Source organism: Diadema setosum, chromosome 3 (genome assembly GCF_964275005.1).
Source record: "Diadema setosum chromosome 3, eeDiaSeto1, whole genome shotgun sequence".
NCBI lineage: Eukaryota > Metazoa > Echinodermata > Echinoidea > Diadematoida > Diadematidae > Diadema > Diadema setosum.
The window spans coordinates 39,820,514-39,843,310 of record NC_092687.1 but is presented as its reverse complement, the minus strand read 5'-3'; the positions used below and the strand labels follow the sequence as shown (position 1 = coordinate 39,843,310).

The 22,797-nt window shown below is 37.6% G+C and overlaps 2 protein-coding genes across 2 annotated transcripts; both read right to left on the bottom strand.

Annotated features, from left to right (window-relative positions):
• Positions 1-1,057: 1,057 nt before the first annotated feature.
• Positions 1,058-2,134, bottom strand: LOC140246856 (uncharacterized). The gene is made up of 2 exons (XM_072326182.1): positions 1,607-2,134; positions 1,058-1,204 (listed from the first exon to the last, which is right to left on the bottom strand). The coding sequence occupies exons 1-2, from the start codon at positions 2,132-2,134 to the stop codon at positions 1,058-1,060; spliced, it is 675 nt and encodes a 224-aa protein (XP_072182283.1).
• Positions 2,135-2,253: 119 nt separating this feature from the next.
• On the bottom strand, positions 2,254-21,144 carry LOC140246854 (uncharacterized). The gene is made up of 4 exons (XM_072326181.1): positions 21,063-21,144; positions 18,508-18,639; positions 4,597-4,640; positions 2,254-3,252 (listed from the first exon to the last, which is right to left on the bottom strand). Exons 1-4 carry the CDS (start codon positions 21,142-21,144, stop codon positions 2,254-2,256), a joined length of 1,257 nt encoding a protein of 418 aa, XP_072182282.1.
• Positions 21,145-22,797: the final 1,653 nt, after the last annotated feature.

Sequence of the window (22,797 nt, the reverse complement as noted above, 5' to 3'; positions counted from 1 at the left end):
TTAGTTGATTACGACTCAGAACAATATCACCAATAGCGTTTAATGGGATACGATCTTTATTTGAAAATAGCGGAAGCACGTCCGTGACGAAAACTGAGTATAATTTTGCATAAAAGAATATTACGTCCCATGTACAGCCAGCAGACGTACAATTTTTGCAGGATATGTTCATTAGGTGGAACACAAAATTTTCGTATACATTACAGTTGGGACAACAAAGTAGAATTTGCAGCAGCGATAGAAATAAAATCACCACGGACATTCGTCTGTTTAGGACTTTGATATTTCAATTGTTCTCTGTGATTTTATACGTGCTCATAAAGTTCTTATAATTTTGTGGTTCATACCCATGATATGTCAGATCCAGAACATGGTCAGATATTAGATGCCACGTACGCTGAAAAATGCACATTATTAGATTGAAAAACAAAAATTATTGTGAAAATAGCGTTTTTACCTTATTTTTACGCTTTAAGTCCTTGTCAAATGAAAAATATCAGGCAAAAGTCAACCAAACCATATGTTTCCTGAAAGGGAATTTACCAATCTTTGAGATGACAAGAAAAAATCTTTTTTTCTTAGATCATCCTGGCGTGTTCTAAGGAAAAGAATGTCATAAGGTGCGAAAATTGGCAATTGTACATCGTTCAATATATATATATATATATATATATATATACACACTGGTATCTTTTTTCCAGATAATTCCTTGCATATTGAGTCATAAACCGTAGTAGTGTTCTACTATGTACCTCGTAATTTGATGATCTACATAAATTTGTTATAAAGTGTTTAAATCATACCGAATAAAAGGATAATGACGAACGTAAAAATGATAACATGTGACCCTCCATCATAAAACAAAAAGAAGCCAGACATGGCTTTTTAGTTAAGAGCAGATTCTGAAAGAGCAGACTTTAATCTTTAAATGATGTCAATTGGTGTAAGTTGTGATTCATCCAGGTAACGATCAATAAAGGAACAAAATTAAATCAATTCATCTGGACTTACTGTTTTAATTCCGAGAACGGTTTCACGTCCGATCCTGGACACTTCATCAGCTCGTCTGATTTGATGGCGGGAAGGCGTCGTTGCTAATCGGCGCAGACGCACTACCGACGTTATTGTTTGAAGTCAGTCGCCGAGGAATTATCCGGATGACAGAGCTGTACACCCGGGAGAGGTTGTGTCGCAGTCCCCCACCCTTGTTGAGGGAGGGGTTTTCGGAGTTGACGTAGACGGCTTCCCGGACCCCCTCTCAAACCACCGAGGCTCCTTATCTAAAATGCGCACATCTTTGTCCTTGAAGTTATGTTTGAAGGTCTTCAGGTGGGAGAAGACGGCCGAATCATTGCCCAATGTACCTGGTCTTCGATGTTGATATAAGCGCTTATGTAGCGGCTGCTTGGTTTCGCCAATATAGTTCTCTTGGCAACCCTCTCCTTGACACCTTATGGCGTAGACCACGTTGCTACTCTTTTCCTTCGGTACCTTATCTTTTGGATGGACCAGTTTCTGTTTTAGTGTGTGAGCCGGTGTGAAGTAGACAGGAATCCGGTAGCCTGAGAGAATCCGTTGGATTTTTTTTTTCCGAGAGTCCGCTGACGTAGGGCACCGAGACGCCTATTCCCCGGCGCTGTTCTGTTGGACGTGTTTCCGTATCGCGATGTTGCCGTTTGCGTGGGTGGATCGCTTTCTCGATGCTCCAACCGTGGTAACCACAAGCTCGAAGTGCTTCCCGGAGATGTTCTTGTTCTTTCTCCTTGGCCTCGTCGGTGGAAGAAATGTAGGACGCCCTGTGAAAGAGTGTTCGTACTACTCCCAATTTGTGAATGAGGGGGTGGTGTGAATCAAATAGAAGGTACTGGTCTGTGTGAGTGGCTTTTCTGAAGACAGAGGTAAGGAGCGTCCCGTCGTCTTGGATGGTGATAAGACAATCTAGAAACGCTAGTTGCTTGTCTTTTGCTGTCTCAACCGTGAAATTAATACACGGGTCACAGTTATTGATGTGTGTGAAGAAGGCTTCTAGTTCTGAGGTCTTGATCTTAACCCAGGTGTCATCCACATACCGAAACCAGTGAGAGGGTGATTGGCCTGCGAATGAATTCAGAGCCCTCTCTTCGAAATCTTCCATGAATAAGATCACAGATTAGTTGAATCAAGTAACTGGAAATAAACTCACTGTTTGCGACGTTTCGCCAATTATCAATTGGCTTCTTCGGGCGAATGAAGCTCCCGATGATGGAATGGCCCTTAAATAGTGCGAGATTGTGCAGAGCGCACTGGACCTTGTCCAGCGCGCGAAAGACGGCTTGGGATTTTGCGAACGGCCCGGTCCCACGCGTGCGATAAATTGAAGCGGAGACCTCCTCTCTTGTTAAGTGTAGGTCTCTCCACACGTTCCCAGATGGCTTCCTTGACGCGCCTCTCAAACCATCTGGATTCCCTATCCAGAATAATCACTTCATTGGTGTTAAATGAGTGTTGGCTGGCGTTGATGTGTGTGTATACTGCTGAATCCGGAATGCTATCTGAGTTACTGGGTCTTCTGTGTTGATTCATGCGAGCTTTCAGTGATTGTTGGGTCTCCCCTATGTAGAAGTCATGGCAATCCTCCTGAGAACATCGGATGCCATAGACTACGTTTCTCTGTTTTTCTTTGGCGACTCGATCCTTGACGTGGACTAATCTCTGTCTTAATGTGTTGTGGGGCTTGAAAGCAGTAGTGATGCCCTGTCTCTGAAACAGCCTTTTGATCTTGTCCGACAGATCATACACGTACGGGATAGTGATGGTGACTTTCCGTCCCTGTACACCGTGGGTTCTCCGTGTGTTCTTGTTAGGTTGTTTCGGGGTGTCGGCTTTAGAGAAGGCCCAGTCTGGGTATCCACATCCAGCCAAGGCGTTTTTGATGTTGGTCTTTTCTTTTTCAACCTCAGGTGGACTATGAACTATAGTGTCTGCTCTGTGGAAGAGGGTCCTGATGACTGCAAGTTTGTGAACCAAGGGGTGATGTGACTGGAAATTAAGATATTGGTCCGTATGGGTCGGTTTTCTGTACACTGAAGTGGAGAGGGTACCATCTGAATCGACGTGAACCTCAACATCTAGGAATGCCAGATGTCCATCCTTGCATGTTTCTTGTGTAAAGGAAATGTGCGTGTCCAAGGAGTTGATGTGACCGAAGAAAGACTCACTCTCTTCTTCATGGAGGATGACAAAAGTATTCTTCCATGAATAGGTTGGCGAGGACTGGCGATATGGGAGCAATCATAGCACATCCATGCTTCTGTTTGTAGAAAGTGCCGTGAAAGGTGAAATAGGTTGTGGATAAGCAGAGTTCTAATAATTGACAAATTTGATTAGGATTGAGCTTGGTTCTTGAGATGAGGCTAGAGTCTTGAACAAGGCGTGAGCGAACTGTTTCTATTGCCTTGTCGGGCGGCACGCTTGTGAAAAGAGCAGACACATCCAGGGGAACAATACATTCATCGTTTTCTACCTAAATGTTCCGCACCTTTTCGATCAAGTCTTTGGTGTTTATCACGTTACGTTTATCACGTGATATATATATATATATATATATATATAGAGAGAGAGAGAGAGAGAGAGCGAGACATGTAAGTGTATGTGTGTGTGTGTATATGTGTGTGTGTGTGTGTGTGTCTATATATGTATGTATCATGAAATCGAATGGATAGAATATAAAATTTGGTGCAGCATACCGTTGCTGCGTTATATAACAAGACGCCGGGAGGGAGAGAAGGGGGAAAAAAAATAAAGCTTATACGTAACTTCATAGAACGTACTAATGTCAGTGGTATAAGCATACATCTTAAAGTCTTAAAAAAAAAAAGTTTCATAACAAAGATGAACCTAATGCCATGAACACTAGAGAAAGTATTATAAGCCCTGATTATATGTATAATGATTTTTTTTTTTGTACTGTATATGAACATAACAACAACGTCTCACGTTATGACATCACCTGAATCTTTCAGAAACGTTTGAAAGGAAATCACTCCGTGTATGTATTTTTATTTTGACATTGCCAGGCGAGCGAAGTCAAATTCTTGCTTTGTCTGCGAAGAATCGAATCATCTTTCGATTGTTTGACGACGGGGTCACTGGTATCAGCTCAATGTCCCTTGTCAATATTAGGAGAGTTTGTTTCTGTTCGATCTGCCGTGATGTCCATGGAAGCAAATGATCGAGATGGGTAAATTGCTTTGTCTTTTCTCTCGTGACGTCCATAATGGATAAATATGACCATGACGTTGTGATAGGTTATTTGGAATGCCTTTACCCATGGTCGGCGATCATTCTCAAACAAATGCCAAACAACACCACATAGTAGACCGAATATCAGCCAATCGATATGCAATATAAGTGGCTTTTACGAGTGCTGCGCTGTATATTGTGCGGTAAGAATGATGAAAAACTGAAATCCACGTTTTGATTTTGTTTTGTTTTGCTTTTAAGATGGAAAGAGATAGCTCGCGCTTTTGTTTTGATAGGGCATTTTCATAACAGAATCGGAAGTGAAGATAAATTTTGAAGAAACGTTGTGATCTATTTTGTCGGCTGAGGACTCACTTTGTAACCACCATTCCCCCGTAGCAATCTCCTCAGTTGGTAGGCTTAATGGAAATTTATGTATGTGGGTTGTAATGTAAGGCATAGCAAACATATAGTGGATTTTTCATGTAAGGCACAGCAAACGTATAGTGCTTATTAATTCCTCTATGAATGCAGGTACCTTTATTGGTCACAGAGAAGGGAACTCTACCGCAAACGTATGACAGGAGAAGGTGCCTCAGAAAAGATCTACACGTATCCCGTTGAAGTTCTTTCTCTTAACAGACTTCAAATCGGAAGTAAAGGTAAACTTTTGAAAACATGTGCATTTTCTCTCGGCTGAGGATTCATCTTACCACGTATTTTTTACAATTTCTTTTCGAATTATGCTAAGATTGTATGAATACTTGATCACATGACAAACAAATGATTTGGTAAATAGGAACACTCATCAACAGCATTTCAGTTTCACACCAAAATAGTTAGACTGAATGGTGTTTTCATTAAAAATAATCATCATGGTAACGATGATACCATTGTTATGGAGCTATGGAGAACTCAATGTTCGTTGTGGGGAATGAGAAAGTCTTCCTCTTTCCATTGGTACCTTATTACGTTGACAAATGTCATGCCTGACTGAGCACACGAACTTTAAAGACAACAATGACAAATTGCCCTTTTTCCAAGTTTGAGCGTCACATGAAGGAACAATGAATGTCTCACTGGATGGATAAGATCTGTCAATGAAAGGGGTTAAATTAACAGGCGAGACTGCATGACTGCAGGCTTGCGTTTAGGGTTTCTTCTTACCTTTTATGGTCCATAACCTTCAATGTGGCTATGTTGTTGATGACTTTGTCACTCCCACAAAAGTTAATCCATTACCGATGTTCTCCCTTCCTTTCCAAAACACGGTTTGTCGCTATGAGCTATGCGTGGAATATGAACAGAGAAAATGGAGTGTGTGGAATGGCCTTCTATAAAAGTCATCGAACAGGTGGCCATGTTGCAAGTTTAATATGGAGCATAAAATATGAGAAGAAACACTAGGGCAATTTGTCATTGTTGTCTTTAAAGTGCATGTGCTCAGTCATGCATGACATTTGTCAACGTAATTAGGTACCAATGGAAAGGGAAAGAGTTCCTCTTTCCTCACAACCAACATTGTGCTCTCCATAGCTGACAATAATTGATATTAAGAAATGGCAGCCCTCCAAATTTGGATTACCTATATATATATATATATATATATATATATATATGAAGGGTTTGTTTGCAAAAACCGATAAGTCCATTTTTGAAGATTTTGAAGTGCGATCTATGTCATAAAGTTCAAAATAATACCTTTTAAATGATATATTGGTCACTACATATAATGATATATTTCTAAAGTTATGGTCAAAAGAAGCAAAAATTTTCTTATTATTCTCTTTATTTTTCTTGACCTTTAATCGCAAATATCTCCATTTGACAAATATGGACTTATCGGTTTTTGCAAACAAACTCTTCATATATGTATATATATATATATATATATATATATATATATGCGTTGTATGGGGCGCCAAGTGTTACTTTTGTTACGAAATCGGTCTTTCCGTTAATACCTACACTCGGGAGTCCCACCCCTCTGCTGCATTTGAGTCAACAAGCTTTTCCTCTTCAACATGTTGTCCTATCTTGTATCAACTACAATGTACAAACATCGAAATACCACTATGTCTCTTTTTAAAAATGAATTTCAGTCCCGTAGAATGACTCGATAAATTAAGATTTCGGCTTTAGGTTTATGTTCATGCTAAGACTATGCTGTACTCAGTGTCTGAGCCAACTAGTGTGGCAAGTGCTGACTGACATAAGGTTCCCAGAGGCAAAGTAGGCCTAGTTATTTTTTGGACGCATTGTAGATAAATAGAATAATATTGATAAATGTGTATGTTATATTAATTGTTTATTTGTACGTGAAGTGCTTCTATGACTTGAGAGGGATTGGTGACTCTTCCTTCTGATATGGATAGATTGTTTCTTTTAAGGTAAACATTTTTTTAAAGGAAATATTTCTTCAATTCAATGATTGATTTATACTGATTTGTGAGTATAGAAGGAAGTCGTGATCAATATGCTCATTAGAACTTGTTTGGGTTTATAATATGGATACTTGAGAAAATAAATTATGGAAGAAAACAAGTCTTGTATGACCTCTCTATTAACTTTCAGGGCTCCACCTTCTCTATAAAACTATCTGGGATATGTACTTGTACCTGGCTGTCTCCTATTTGGGGGCTTCTGGTTTTAACGAAAGTATGATTCGAAAGGTTGACAATGTCTTCTGGCCGACGACGAGCATTATAGACTTCGCCGTATCTGATGAAACAATATACCATATTGGCCTCCAGGATGGCAAATTAATTTTCCGAATAATGCCAAACTACGCGGAATCTTATAACTTCTACGATGTGTCCCTCTCCAGCGGAGACGAGGGGCAGGGCATTGCCGTTCTGAAAGGGATGAAGGCGAACGAATTTTCTCCTTAAAATAATGAGATTTTTTTTTTGATAACCGACGAAACTAAAGCTTTGCATGTAGTTATATTAAAAAGAAATAATAATGGATAATGATAATGATAATAATAACTGTAATGATACATAAATAAATCATTGAAATACATACCTACCGAATATTGAAGAAAGCATATTAAGACCGCAAATAAACAAGAAATAAATAAAATGCAAATGTCGGTATGGAGACTGGTATATGATATGGGTGCTGTGGCATAGTGGATAAGACTCCCGACTCCCAATCAGAGGACCCGAGTTCGAGTCCCACCCAGTGCTTACGTCCTTGGACAAGATGTTTTTATCAACCATGTCCCCCTCGACCCAGGTGTATAAATGGGTACCTGGCAACGCTGGGGTAATAACAATGGCAGGGCCCTCTGGTAAAGCAATGGCAACACTGAAGAGGCTACCCTGGATGAATAAGACCTTGTTATTATGCCTCCGTCATAATGCATGGTTCTCCAAATAGGTTTACATTACGTCTTTATAATGTGTGATTACAGATTGACATGACTCGCAAAATATTAAAATTACATGTTTGTCACAAATGAGTTGATTGTTCACTTTCCTAAAACTACGTAGATTTAATTGGATGAATGGTTATATTGTATATGACAGCAGGTATTTGGGGATTTCAGGATCTTTACTTGGCTTTTGACCATTTCATAAGTTTATGCACTGAGTATTATTTCAAGGTATGGAGAAGAAGTGTAATTTTAGTATTAAATAGTAGAATTTTAGCATTTTAACCTGGCATTTGACCACCTTCCCATTGACCTTATGACCCTTAATTTCCCAAGATAATCACTGCCAAGCAAAACATGCATAGATAATAAGTTTCATGCTGATACCTTGAGCCACTTCCGAGATATGGAGGAAGAAGCGAAATTTAAAGATAATAAAAAGTTTTGGTACCTCAAAAGTTTCCCTGAATTTCCTTGTCTTAGTTTGTGTTTCAGGTTAAAGTACGTTGTCTGTGAGACTTACACGCCCCAAAGTGCTCTCATGTCTTAGTAATCATGCAATAAGGGTTTGGTACCAGTGTTTGCCGCCGCCGTACGGCGGCGAGGTAGTATTGTACGAAACCACTGACTGCGACCAGCAGCGTGCAGCCCCATACGCATAGCTAACTGCGACCAGCAGCCCCATACGCATAGCGTAATGGGGCTTCGCATTGAAGCATTCAGGATCATGACAGATTTAGTATTGCGGGTAAATGTCAACTTAAAATCCAAAAATTTCTTCAATTTGAAGACTTACCAATTAAGTTGAAGTATTGAAAACAGGCTTCGGACAACGTTTGGTTCTGCCAATAGTCCCTTTCTGTTCGAATTGATGACTGAATGTGACTCGGTCGAGAGGACCTTGGGAGAGCTACATACACGGAATACTACGGCCAGCGCATGCGCACACAAACATCATATCCGTTCATGGATTTGAAATTTGTGCGCATGTGATGTGTTCACATGCACTGGCTGTAGTATTCAGTGTATGTAGCTGATCCCAAGGTCCTCTCGACCGAGTCACATTCAGTCATCAATTCGAACAGAAAGGGACTATTGGCAGAACCAAACGTTGCCCAAAGCCTGTTTTCAATACTTCACTTAATTGGTAAGTCTTCAAATTGAAGAAATTTTTGGATTTTAAGTTGATATTTACCCGTGATACTAAATCTGTCATGATCCTGAATGCTACAACACGAAGCCCCATTACGCTATGAGTTTTTTAGCCGAGGATGTAGCTGCCGCATGTTTATACACAGCGCACTGATATTTGTTTTTCTGTCCTCGAGTGAGATGAGTGTGTTACCTCTGTACCAACAGGTCACTTCAGTGCCCAAATAACGCTATCCCTGTTGATTTAACTAATGTCATTTAGTTACTGATCTAAACATCATTGAATACCAACATTAACAAATCATATCAGGCGTGGTTTTTTTTTTTCTTCACATAGGTAGATTTATGTATTGAAGTATCTCCTTGATATATGGAATATACATATATCAAATTGGAGATTATTCTGACATTTATCAAATTAAGCATGGGACAAAAATCAAATATCTGAACATTCGTTTAAGATAAATAATATGATTTTAGAGAATGGACTTTTTTGAGTATGCACAATTAACTTTGTGTTTTGTTTCCGTCACGAATTTTTTTTTTCACTCTGTTTCGGTGAAATTTCTTGATACCATTGTTTATGCAGTGAACATCATATTATCCTATTTGAAATATTCCGATATTCTATCGAACTCTCTGTATCATGTGTTCGTAAATTTGGGCTTGTAAATGAAATAAAGGTAAAACTTGGTCTTTTCACCTGACTTTATAAGATAAGAGCTCATACAACCAATCGAAAATAAACAAACAAACAAACAATCTATATTTTGGATCAGATAATTGTACATGAAATATTCCATTCCATTTTTATTTACCCGAACTACCATTTGTGACCCTGCACCTCAAAACAAACAAAAAGTCGCCAGACATGAATTTTTAGTTAAGACCATATTCTGAAAGAGCAGACTTTAAGCTTTAAAATGATGTATAACTCAAATCAAATGGATTCTCCTAACCTAAATATCTAATCCAAATATTGGAAAGAAAGCACAAACTCAGGAAAAGTGTGAACTGAGAAAAGAGGCTCTGAAGTACAGTGTCTATTCAAGCGCTTAATCTTTGCCAAACCGTGCTGGCTGTGCGATGAATAGGACAAAAAAAAGGAAGTAAACCACCAGAGTAATAACAATGAAGGGATTATCAGATTAAACTGAAATTGAGCATGCCCCATAAACACATTCTGTCCATAATTAATGCCGACTTTCAAAGCAGTAGCACTATTCTTTCAAAAGTTATTAGAGTTGAAAGTGAAGAGTGCGGACAAGGTTTTTCAGAAATGAAAAAGGGATTCTAAAGACACACCTAATCACACTATTCTACCAAAAATGTTCGAGATAAACTGCTAAAGAAAACACACTTTCCTGCCCGTTTTATGATACCAAATTTTAGCATAATGTAAAAGAAGACCCGCTCTTTCAGAAAATATGAAAAAGTCAAGTTCGGCTAGGTTGACCCATTTCACTTATTTGCAGTCCTCACGCAAAATCAGTGTGTGCGACTTTATGTTCGTTTTGAGGTGCACGGTCACATTTGTTAAACTTCTTGTTGTTGTTGTTGTTGTCGTTGTTGTTGTTGTTGTTGATGAAAGATTTAAACTGGATCAATTAACTATTCATTGTTTTACTTGTGACAAAGAATGTATGAACTTGTTTTGTTTTAAGTGATGCAGTAATGAAAGTAAACTTGAACTCTCGCGCTAAAAACACACGTTCCCAATCATGTTATGATCTCAAACTAAGAAATAATGTAGAAGAAGGATAGCTCTTTCAGAAAATATAAGAACTCAAGATTGACTCGTTTGACCTATTTCACCTTTTTTTTTAAATTCCTAATGTAAAATCAAGGGGTGCCGCTTTTTGTTCATTTTGGGATGCACGGTCATATATATATATATATATATATATATATATATATATATATATATTATAGATAACAAGGGTAAGGATGCGGTAGACGTTGCTTTGAATCCTCACAAGTGATTTTACTTCAAGCTTTCGGGCTTTCTGCCCTTTGTCAAGACTGAGGACAAATCGGACAAAGTACAAAACATGGGGATTGAAAGCAACGTCTACCGCCTCCTTACTCTCGTTATACACACTCCTAAAAGATGCGACGGCCCAGGGGTTCAGTAGCTGAATACACACGACTCACACTTAAATATATATACATATATATATATATATATATGTAATATGAAGAGTTTGTTTGCAAAAACCGATAAGTCCATATTTGTCAAATGGAGATATTTGCGATTAAAGGTCAAGAAAAATAAAGAGAATAAATAGAAAATGTTTGCTTCTTTTGACCATAACTTCAAAAAATGTACCTTTATATGTAGTGACCAATATATCATTTAAATGGTATTATTTTGTACTTTATGACAGAGACCGTACTTCAAAATCTTCAAAAATGAATTTATCGGTTTTTGCAAACAAACTCTTCATATATATGTGTGTGTGTGTTTATACACATATGTTACGAATTTCACTAACATTTTACAACCATGTGGCGATTACCACCGAATAAACGGGTTACCTTCAAGAGGGAGTACACTGTGAGCTTGAACTGCTCTTTCATTATCTGCAGAGCATTTTTTTTTTATTTCAAGAGGTTCGCCGTGTTTGAGTAGCATCAGTGCATTGTTGCAATAGAACTCGCTACAGTCCAGCATTATCGTCATCTTTATTCAAAACGTGGCAACCAGTGAGAAAAGGTGTATTACAACCACGAGTAGGGACACACACATACGCATTATATGTATATATATATATATATATATGTATATATATATATATATATATATATATATATATATATATATGAAGAACTTGTTCGCAAAAACAGATAAGTCCATTTTTGAAGTTATGGTCAAAAGAAGCAAACATTTTTTTTATTCTCTTTATTTTTCTTGACCTTTAATCGCAAATATCTCCATTTGTCAAATATGGACTTATCGGTTTTTGCGAACAAACTCTTCATACATAATATATTTGTATGTGTATGCGTGTACTCGTGCGTGTGTGCTTGTGCATCACACTGTACCATTAACTAGAAATGTCGCTTTTGCCACTGGACCAATCAAGTATGTCTCTGCCACAATGTATGGTTTTCAAAATAGGTCTGTATACCTCAAAGTGTGATGACACCTTTATGTATCTGGCCAAAAATTACAATGACATGTTTGTCACAAACGTGTTGAGTGTTTTCTTGGTATGATTTGGATGAATAGCTGTATTGTTGTAAAGAGAGCAGGAGTGCGGGTATTTGATGACTATGACTTGAACTTTGTCTCTTTATTCAGTTTATGCATTGAATACTCTCTATGGTATAGAGAAAAGGTGTAATTTCAGCATTAAATAATAAAATTGTAGCAGTTTAAAGTGACTTTTGACCTTTTACCTTACACCCGAAAGACCCCAAAATTTCAAAGACAGTTAACCGCTAGGCAGTATGTACGTTAAATTTTGTTTCATGATGATACCTTTAGTTACTTCCAAGATATGGAGGAAGAAGGGAAATTTGGCGTTTTCAGTTGAACTCTAACATTTTAAGATTTTATCATTTTGACATAAAATTGTTCTCAGAGAATCTGTATTGTATGGTGTGTGTACAGTGAGATTAAAAAAAAAATACATTCAGGCATTGTATAATTATGAGGGAAATAAAATTTTGAGGATTTTACCTTGACCGTTGACACTTGACCTTTGATCGTATAGCCAAATAAACTTTTTTTTTCCAGAGATTTTGTCTAGAGATTCTAACGTTTGTAGCCAAATGTACAATTATTTAAAGTCGTAACTTAGAAAAGCATCATCTAAATACCATCATCTTCATAACAGAGGATTATAATCATTATTTCCGAAATGCAGGAGGCGGTACAATTGAAACCATTTTTTAAAACCATTTAAAAATTGTATGGAGCGCCAAGTGTCGCATGGCTTATTTTGTTCAATCAGTTATTTCGTCGACGAAATGTTGTCATTTCCTAACCACATTATCATTTCGTCGAAGAAATGACTGATTTCGTAACAAAATAGACTACGCGACCCTTGGCGCTCCATAAAGATTGTCCATGGTTTAGACATGGTTTCAATAAGTGTACCACCTTCGTGAATTAGGGCCTTTTCTAAGAGTTCAGCTGCACCCTTAAGAGCCTAAAACATTCATGAATTAAGCGTGAAGACAGATAGTGAATATAAAGAAAGGCAACAGATCTATACGACACATTGCTACCATGAAAGACATGTATTACGCATGATGAATTCTTTGTTTTCAGGCACTTGTCAGGGTCAACTCTACAACCGGACAGTGTCGGTGCTTGTAGGGATGGTGACCATTTTGAATTGCAAAATTGCTGCACATTGGAACAAAATGCATTATCTGATATAATTATTAAGGGTACGCCTATATTCAAAATATTTATGATAGGTCTTGCTCATAAGCCAACATTAGGGCATTATTGCCTACCTGAATGGCTGCGATACTAAAATTCACGATAGCTGCCAAAACTCAGGCAGAAGAAATGTGATGATTTAAATAAACATTGTGGTTTCACATTAACACTTGTAATGCCACCACGTTAAGTGCTTTTCATTGCTCTCAAGTTAATAGGACAAACCTATTGAAAATTAGTGGTCATACTAAAACTTAAAATAGCAGCCAGACATGATGAGTTGAAAAAGAAAAACACACATTAATGATTTTAATCAAATTTGTAGTATCACAGACATGGGTATCACGACTACAATTTGCAATAATTTTGATTGCTCACAAGTCAAGATACAGGACAAACCCTATTTAACATTGGCGGCAATTTTGAAATTCGAGATTGTCGCCAAGCTTGAAGAGAAAAAAAAAAGAGTGGATGATGATTTACATAAACTCTGTGGTATCACGCGTTACAAACATAGGTATTGCCACCATTAATGTTTTCATTACGCAGTCGACATATCGAATGAAATCTATTCTAAATTGGCGTTCATATTGTAATTCAAGATGACAGCCAAGCCTATGAGATATAACAGAAGTGATGATTTAAAAGAGATCCATGGTATCATAAAAATGGGTAACATACCATTTCATAACGATTTTCTTTCCTTACATGTCAAGATATAGGACAAAAGCGGTCAATTACCTGCGGCCATTTTGAAATTCAAATTGCCTGCTGAAGATGTGTTCAGAAAATAATAATGATAATAATAATAATAATAATAACAATAATAATAATTATTATTATTATTATTATTACTACTATTATATCTGGGAATTATTCACTTCATCATAAGATCAAGTAAAAAAGTAAATATCTTTGGAAATTTAAGTAGTAACAACTAAAGGGAATGTCTAGGTGAGACTTATCTTCAGGTTTATAACATTTTTTTTTTTTTTTGTGGGGTAATGAGAAAATTCGTTTGAAATATGAAAGAGCATGTAATTCCAAAAAGGAGTTAACGTTTTATTTGATGAAAATCGGTCTTGAAATGGCTGAGATATCCCCCCCCCCCCCGCCCAAAAAAAAAAAAAAAATGGTGATCGTAATAAAATTGAGAGGCAACGGCTTTTATTAGGATGTCTTTGTTTTACATTGTTTTGGATTCTCAGTCATTTCAAAACCGATTTTCACCAAACAAACTCTCGATTCTTCTTAGAATTATGCTCTTTGATATTTTTTTATTCTTTGTAAATGAGCAAAGAAAATGGGATTCCAATTGGATTCGAACCCGAGACCTCCGGATGTTTAATAGCCCGATGCTCTACCAACTGAACTATAGAATGCCCTGGTTCAGTGTTCGTCCCAGAAACCCTAAATTCTCAAAGGTCGAATGGTCAGAAGCTATAGCAGTTTGTTTGTGCGTGACACACTACCCACACACGCAAACCTGGCACAAACCCGTGAAAGATAATTCAACGTAGGGATAATAATGCGAGGGATCACTGAAGTGAAGCAGATTTTTGAATATGTAACAAACGCAATCAGAGGGAAACTGACCAGAAACATTACAAGCTGAATGCTTACATCAAGCAGTACTGTAATGTCTCCTTAACACCCTTTTATTAAAGGTAAATGTGTTTGCGCATTCAAAGTGTTATGAAAGGCACCGCTCACTTCGTTTATCAAAACACCTGGAACATTAAAAAAGAAGTTCAATTAGAATTATTCTTGCAGGTTGTTCATATTTCAAGCCTAGTCTTAATGTCAGTCCCTGCAACTAGAGTGATTTGAATTTCATAATGATCCTTCCAGTTTATGAATGTGCACTCAAATTCCCACAACGCTTGCGCGCGAAAATATTTGGGAGTTCATATTCAGAATGCGGTCGATCAATATCATTTAAGGGAGATCTATTTCTTTTCCGTCAAGTAAAATTCACGCATGAGCTTTCAATTTCCAAATGCGAACATTGAATGCCCTACTCGTGCTTTCAAATTCACGCGATAGTTCCAATGAGCTTGTTTGGGGAGTTCAATTTCATTTTCAGGTGATCAATTTCCTACTTCATTAAATCAATTCAATGAAGACAATGAATAGATTTTTGAAGAAGAGGAGGATGAGGATGAAGGGGGGGGGGGCAACGTGCTTTTTCATTGTTTTGTTTTTTTTTGGGGGGGGAGGGGTTGTATTTTTTAACAAGCACACAGGTATACACAACCAGTAAGACTTACATATAATCATGATTGTTTGAATGTTCTATATTGTTCTGTGTTCATGTATTTCTGGTCTTTAATTTCAAGAAATTTTGAATTGTAAGGTCCAACCAGCAGTGTATCAAAACAACAGAGAGACACTACGCATGCACTGCAAAAAGAACAACGCTCAACAATAACCACACAATGGATCAATTTATAGACAAACTGAGACATAATGATCTCACCTAGTCCACCTAAAGTACGCAAAGTAGTAGTAATCTTTTTTTTAAAGGTGTCGACCAGCCTTCCCTTTCATGCTCGTTTGTGAACAGTGCCCAATTTGTCTGTGGTATATGCCTGCCTTTCCCCTCGTTATTATGCTCCTACAGTTCAAATTTTGGAATGAACAGATTGACCTATACGGCGAAATGAGTGATGCTCATCATAAAGCCCAGTCTCATCAAAGCTACGAGTGAAAAAGACACATATGCACGGGTCCAAGCTTGATAAATTCACCTTGATGTATTACCTATTAAATTTAATGCATTTGAAATTATATTTTTGAACACGATAGCCTTTTTCACGATTTTGCATCCGTCATCGGCTTGAAATGAATTTGAATGCCCATTGGTGGAATGGGTGTTCGCATCTTAGATTTGATTCATTACTCAAATAAACGATTGATTGTCCGATAGTGAATTATGAGTGACTGGATTTTGAATTTTATTGTTGATCCAGTGCTGCGAGCGTGGAATGCGTGATATTGAATGCTAGGATACAAAGTTGATCGGTAAAATTACTGAATTGACCAGGGAAAACCAACATTATAGGAAATCCATACCCAAAGAAAAATGTGAGTTCAGTGAAAGCAGCAACATTAGTAGAACATCTCAATGAAAGTTCGAGGAAAACCGGACAATCGATGCAAAAGTTTTGCATTTTTAAGTTTTTGTGTTGGAACCGTTGGATGAGGAGACTACTAGAGGTTATGGCGTCATGTGTGGACAACAATATAGAGAAAAAAAAAAGCATTTTTCATGAAAATTGCACATTCCATCAACTTGATACTGACTTATGTTAAAGGGTATCTGTACACAAAAATTCAGTTTTCTGACATTGTAGGTTATTGTACTGGTAATATCCCTATGTAATATAAGAGTGCAACGTCCCTCACATACAGAGATTATAGCAATATATAAAGAGACATAGAGCAATTTCTAAAATGCCAAAAATTACATGCGCCTTTATCTAAGACTAGACTTCTAGCCTTATCAACTGCATTCGATTGCGTAGTTCAATAATTTTCTGTACGATCAGTGTACTACGATACTCTCAAAACATGCAAACGCACGCAAATGTCCAAGTACGCAGCTAGCTGCTACCGCGCCGCGCCGGGCCACTGACCAGGCAGCCGCGGCAGCCTTTACTCATGTGGATGCATAAGGCTCGATAAAGCGATACCGATAGACAGTATTCGATATAGCTGTGTGAAGACTGAGGCTAACGAAGGAAACGTGCACACACCGATGGTCTACGCGCGGCTACTATTTTCAGATTTGGCTACTACTGCAGCGAGCACTAGTGCGTGCTGATTTTTCAAAATCAATATTCAACAGTTTGGGGCATTTCTTTTTCTTTTTTTTTTGTGATGGGATAGAATTTTCTCTAGAGTTCTTAGGACATGCTCTCACACCTCTCAAATTTATATTTTAGGGGAGAGATTCCCTTTAAGGCTAACAATTTTGACCCCTGATGTGTTTAATGTTGCTGCTTTCATTCAGTCCACATTGCTCATTGGGCTTGGGTTTCCTTTAACAATATTAAACCTTGTAGATATTACAGTGCTTCTGGCAGAATAACCACTACCTACACTAACTACGACAACAACCAAAACAACCAAAAATGATAATTCTAAGGCAAGATGTTCATATTCCAATGGTCTTAGGATTTCCGTATCAATGCAATTTGGAGTTGAAGGTTTACTATTTATATTCACATGTTTACATGACATAACACATAGCAAAAGACACATGCATGAATACAGAATACAAGGTACCAGACATCGCCAGAAAAGAGCATGTATGCTAATCAAATCTGATACCTGTCTGATACAAAGGTTCTAAAAAGGTAATACGTACAGTGAAATATTAAAAAAAAAAAAAATCTCTGCAAATTGAAGTTTGACAATACAAGAAACATGAACATATATACGATTATCTATACATCATAAAAGATATGAGATGAAATCTTGACATGATATTACAATATCATTATTATAAGTGTGAATAAAATATGTGGGTCTAAAATAATGTAACTAAGCAAGGAATATATATCATAATCGTTCTGTATAATATTCAGCTGTGAAATCGGCGATAGCACACGTAATAATATTTGGGGTATTACACAGCAAAAAAAAAAAAATGATTTTAGAGACCTACGGAATGACTACGTTGAGCTGCACTCCCGTATGGATAGCGGAAAGTGGATACACCGACAACTAATGACTAAGAAAAAAAAAATGTCCATTTCTTGTAAGCTTGTAGTGTATGCTATACAATCGAACAATATTGAGAAGGTGCATGAGGCAGCATATCTTTGTATATAAGTAAACAGACACGCAGCTTATATAATTGAGAAATATTTAGACGATTAATCGTGAAGTATGGCCACTGACGGATTCATAATAGGGTTGAAAAATTTGCTCGTACTGCCATTTTTCGGGCATATTCATAATTATTCAAGATGAGGTTGCATAAGTGTCTTATACATCAGTATCAAGATATTCCCTGTCAGAGACTGTTGATAGAAAATATTCACCTTACAGGTTTTCACATTGTTGAATTAAAACTCGAATTCACAGATATAGCGGTTTAAATGGTTGCAGTTAGCATCCTGCAGCCCACCATTCCCATTGAAAAATATACAGTCTTGTCCGGGTGCAGTGACCTGCCAAGGCTGCCCTGGATGCCACATACTACTGAATAAGGATAAGGTACCACCTACTCGCTCCCAAGTGTAAACGCCTTCGGACGATCTGTCATTAAGGCCAGTCCACATAGCTGGGAAGGTCGTATTTGTATAGTTCGAGCGAAAAATGACGTCCTCACGGATAGTGGGCAACTCACTTGGCGTTTCTATGGCGACAAGATAGCCTCCCAGTTCATCACATGTATCCCTCGCCACCTCCCAGGGCTGTTGGTCCTGACGGTAGAGATAGCAGGAGTCTGAGGACGATGCATCGCCAGGGCATACAATATCTGAATTACACACAAAACAAAACACATCATCGTGTGACTACACCTTCGTATTGGCGACATATGAATAAACAAAATAGTTAAAAAAAGAATCTCTAAACCTATGAAATAGCGATAATTACCTTCTGTAGGGCCTATAGGACAACGCCTGTATTAAGCCTTCAACTTTTTGTACAAAAAAACAAAATCTTCATAGTGCAAGTCCTAAAATGTCCCGATGTGTTCACCACTTTATATACTTAACAAAGATATGATATATGATATTTAATATATAGTATATGATATACAATATATGATATATTATATATAATTATAATAATAGATTATGATATATAATAAATAATATGACTGTGATATATCTTGAATATCTCGCAAGCGTCAACGATGCAATAATCGCATTATACTGGCATGTGGCAAAGTAGCTCAGTGATTCACGTTCGATTTCAGCACCCTTGAAATAGGCTTAAACCATACAACAAACACACACACACACACACACACACACATGCACGCAGCATTTGGCTTATACGGTGAAATAAGGTTTGAACTATAGCAGCCGGATTAAAGTGTGCACTCTTCGCAATTAATTCTACTAATCTCCTGTTATATTGTGCGCCTACTAGCATCATTGTCGACATACCCACTTCACACTTGTTTCCAATAAATGACCTCGGACACGTGCACGTGATTCCATGCAAGTTGTCAGAGCAGGTCCCTCCGTTCAGACAAGGGTTAGGCACGCAATCTACATTTGAAGAATATCATTGTAAGTGTAGCGAAGTGTTTTTACGTCTGGCAAAATTATGTTTGAAAGGAAGATGTACCTTGAGTGTTGGAACACTATCCACATTCACTATAATGCCAATTTGCTAGAGTTTAGAATTTATCCACATTGTGTGAGGAAATAGAAATCCATCTTGCTTTGGAAAATTATCATAAGTTATAGCTATAAATGACAGATGTTACTTATCATCTGTATATTATGTAAGTGTATGTTTTCTCACGGAAATCTAAAATGAGTAGGATTGTTCAGTTAATAGTATCTAATGTGTTTCGTATATAGAGTTTGTTCGCAAAACCGATAAGTCCAATTTTGAAGATTTTGAAGTACGGTCTCTGTCATAAAGTACAAAATGATACCTTTTAAATGATATATTGGTCACTACATATAAAGGTACATTTTTGAAGTTATGGTCAAAAGAAGCAAAAATTTTCTTATTATTCTCTTTATTTTCATTGACCTTTAATCGCAAATATCTCCATTTGGCAAATATGGACTTATCGGTTTTTGCGAACAAACTTTTCATATATATTTTCATATTTAAATATTTAAAACAATTATTTCACATCTCATGCAAATCTTTACCTTCCTTGATAATGTCTCAAAAGCTATTGATAAATTCCATCACAAAATTGAAATCTTCTTGGACATAATTATGCAAGGCCTTGATACCTTCGACAACAACACACCACTTCATTAATTATCATATTACGGTATCCGCAGAAAGGCCTTGGAGTGTTTCAGGGGGGTGTTTCATCAAGTTATTCAGCGATGACAAGTTGTCAGTCTCTGACAATAACCATAGTAACAGTCAGTGACCAGAGCATCTCAGCCAATCAAAATCAAGGATTTTGCTGAAATTGTCAGTGACTGACAACTTGTCAGCAATGACTGACACTATGAAACACCCCCCCCCCCCCAGGAGTTCCTTTACCAGTCGAAAGCAATTTGCACTCATTAACGGTCACACATCCACAGTGCAAAACTTTGACTGTGGTGAGTCCCAAGCCTAGGAAGGTCCTCTTTTATTTGTTCTTTATGTCAATAACATGCCAAATTCATGAAACTTCTTTCTTTCTTCTTTATCGTTTGTGGCTTAAAATGTGCTTTTGTCTGGCAGGTTCTGATCCTAATAGATTATTATACTTTAAACATTGAAGTAATAAAATCACTTCAGTGAAGAAGAGCGATCAAACTGCCAAAAACCAACAAAAGATAATTACATATTTTTTTTTTCAGTAATTTTTTTTGAAAATTTACCTAGAAAAATCTTCCTGAAGATACAATTAAAGACATGATAGAAGAGGTCTCTTCCGTCAAATTTTAAATCAGTTTGTCATAAGCATTCAAACAAATTTGACCGGCTTTAATGTTTTGAATCCATCGCCCCATATCAAGTTTTATTCTTGACAACAAACTCACCTGGAATTTCTACACTGATTCTATAGATGTCGCGTTATTTCAAGTAATCTAGGTCCCCATCCCCCCTCCCTACACCGACATTATACATAATTATTACGTTCTTACCAAGTGGGTTATTGGAGGGTCTTGCAGAAACTGCAAAATGCTCTTTTTTTTTCTTTTCTTTTCTTCTTTTTTTTTTTGGGGGGGGGGGGGGGGCTCAAGAGCGAAGACAACCACTCACCTGTTTGTCCCCGACTCCTGCTCGTGGTCTCAAGAACACTTGGATCCGTCACCCCTTCCAGGGCACATGATAGTTCAGACATTTTAAAAGAAAACGTAGAAAATAATTCCATACCAAATTATTTTCTTGTGTAAATATTAAACCTTAATGAGCATGGTGAGTGTGCAGGGACCTTTTTCCTTTCGTTTTTGCATGCAGTACTTTTTAATCATCATGCATCAATCTGCTTGTTATGTAAACTATACTTGGATATGATAGGCACTTCGACAAGAGAAAGTTGTTTAATATTGGTCAAACTTTTAGTATTTTTATACAATTTCATCATACATTATCGTCGTGCACATAGCCTTAATGTACACCTTGTTGGCGCCTTAAAAGGGCATTGTACCGGTTTTTTTTTATTTTTATATGTTGTTTCTTTTAATTCTAAAAGACCCAGCGGTGCAAACAGAATCAAAATTTCATAACGATTAAATCCGTCATTTAATGTTAAAAATGGAACTTTTTAGGTGAGAATTATGCTAATGAGCTGACGAGCCCGGATGTCATGATGTCACAGGTGCTCTCACTATTACTGATTACAAGTGCTCGCATACGCGTGCGTTAATTCGTATCGAGTAGCAGACGACACTTAGGCCTAATTTAGCTAGCAGGCGGCGCTTGTGTACTGTTCTATCCATGTAGATATCTCAAATTTCACTAAACCAAATCGCACCAAAATTACAGGATATACTTCATAGCATATTTCAAAGTATTCTCTTATATTTGAACGAAATCAGTAATCGAGAAGTATCAATATTGACGTCGACTTTCATGTCGTCACTCAAAAAAAAAACAAAAAAAAAACTCATTCTTCGCGAGAGATTCTGGCGAACGCAAGATGCACAATCTAGAACTGAAGTTAGCCGACTAGTACTGTGCGAACGGGGAATTTACGCGAGAACTAAACTCAAAAGTGTAATGATTTTTGCGACTTGTGTGATATAGGAACTACATTTTTCATTCAACTTACCCACAAATAATTTGTAAATTTATTTATTGCCCCCATTACTTGAACGATTTGTCTCATGATATTAAATGGCTAACTTCAGTCTGTGCGTGCGCAGCAGGTAGACACTCTAGGTAGGGCTGGCCGCAATCACTCGTGTTAGTCGTAGAGCAGATTATTTTTAGCGACGCCGACAGAAAGTCGGACATCTACACTTACGCTTCCCGACATGTGATTTGTTTCCATTAACGTGAGCTGTTGGATATGAATCATAAAGTATTTCCTGTGAGTTTGGTGCCATTTGCAAAGGTGAATTTTGAGATATCTACATGGATACGGAAGTACGCTAGCACTATACCTACACCAGCGCTGGGATCGCGAAGCGGGGACACTGTGTTTATAGAATCTACGTGGTCAGGCCACTCTTCCGAGATATGGGTCCTAGTAGGCCTACCGAAACAAACTGTTAGATCTAACATTAGTCCTTGGTGTAAATAACACCACTATGAGATTTATCTAGACTACAAAACGTCGGAAATCCATAAAGCAGATACCTTACCTGAAAAATCCAGCACAGGAACAACAGTGCCTGCAGGACAAGGGTCCAGTGGCCCGTTGCATAAAACTTACCGTTGAATTTCAATGGTAACTACCGTCAAAATTAGGCGTCACAGCCAATCAGCATCAAGGATTATAAGCTTTACGCTAATTTGAAGACTTACCGCTAGAAAGGAGCGGTATGTCCAG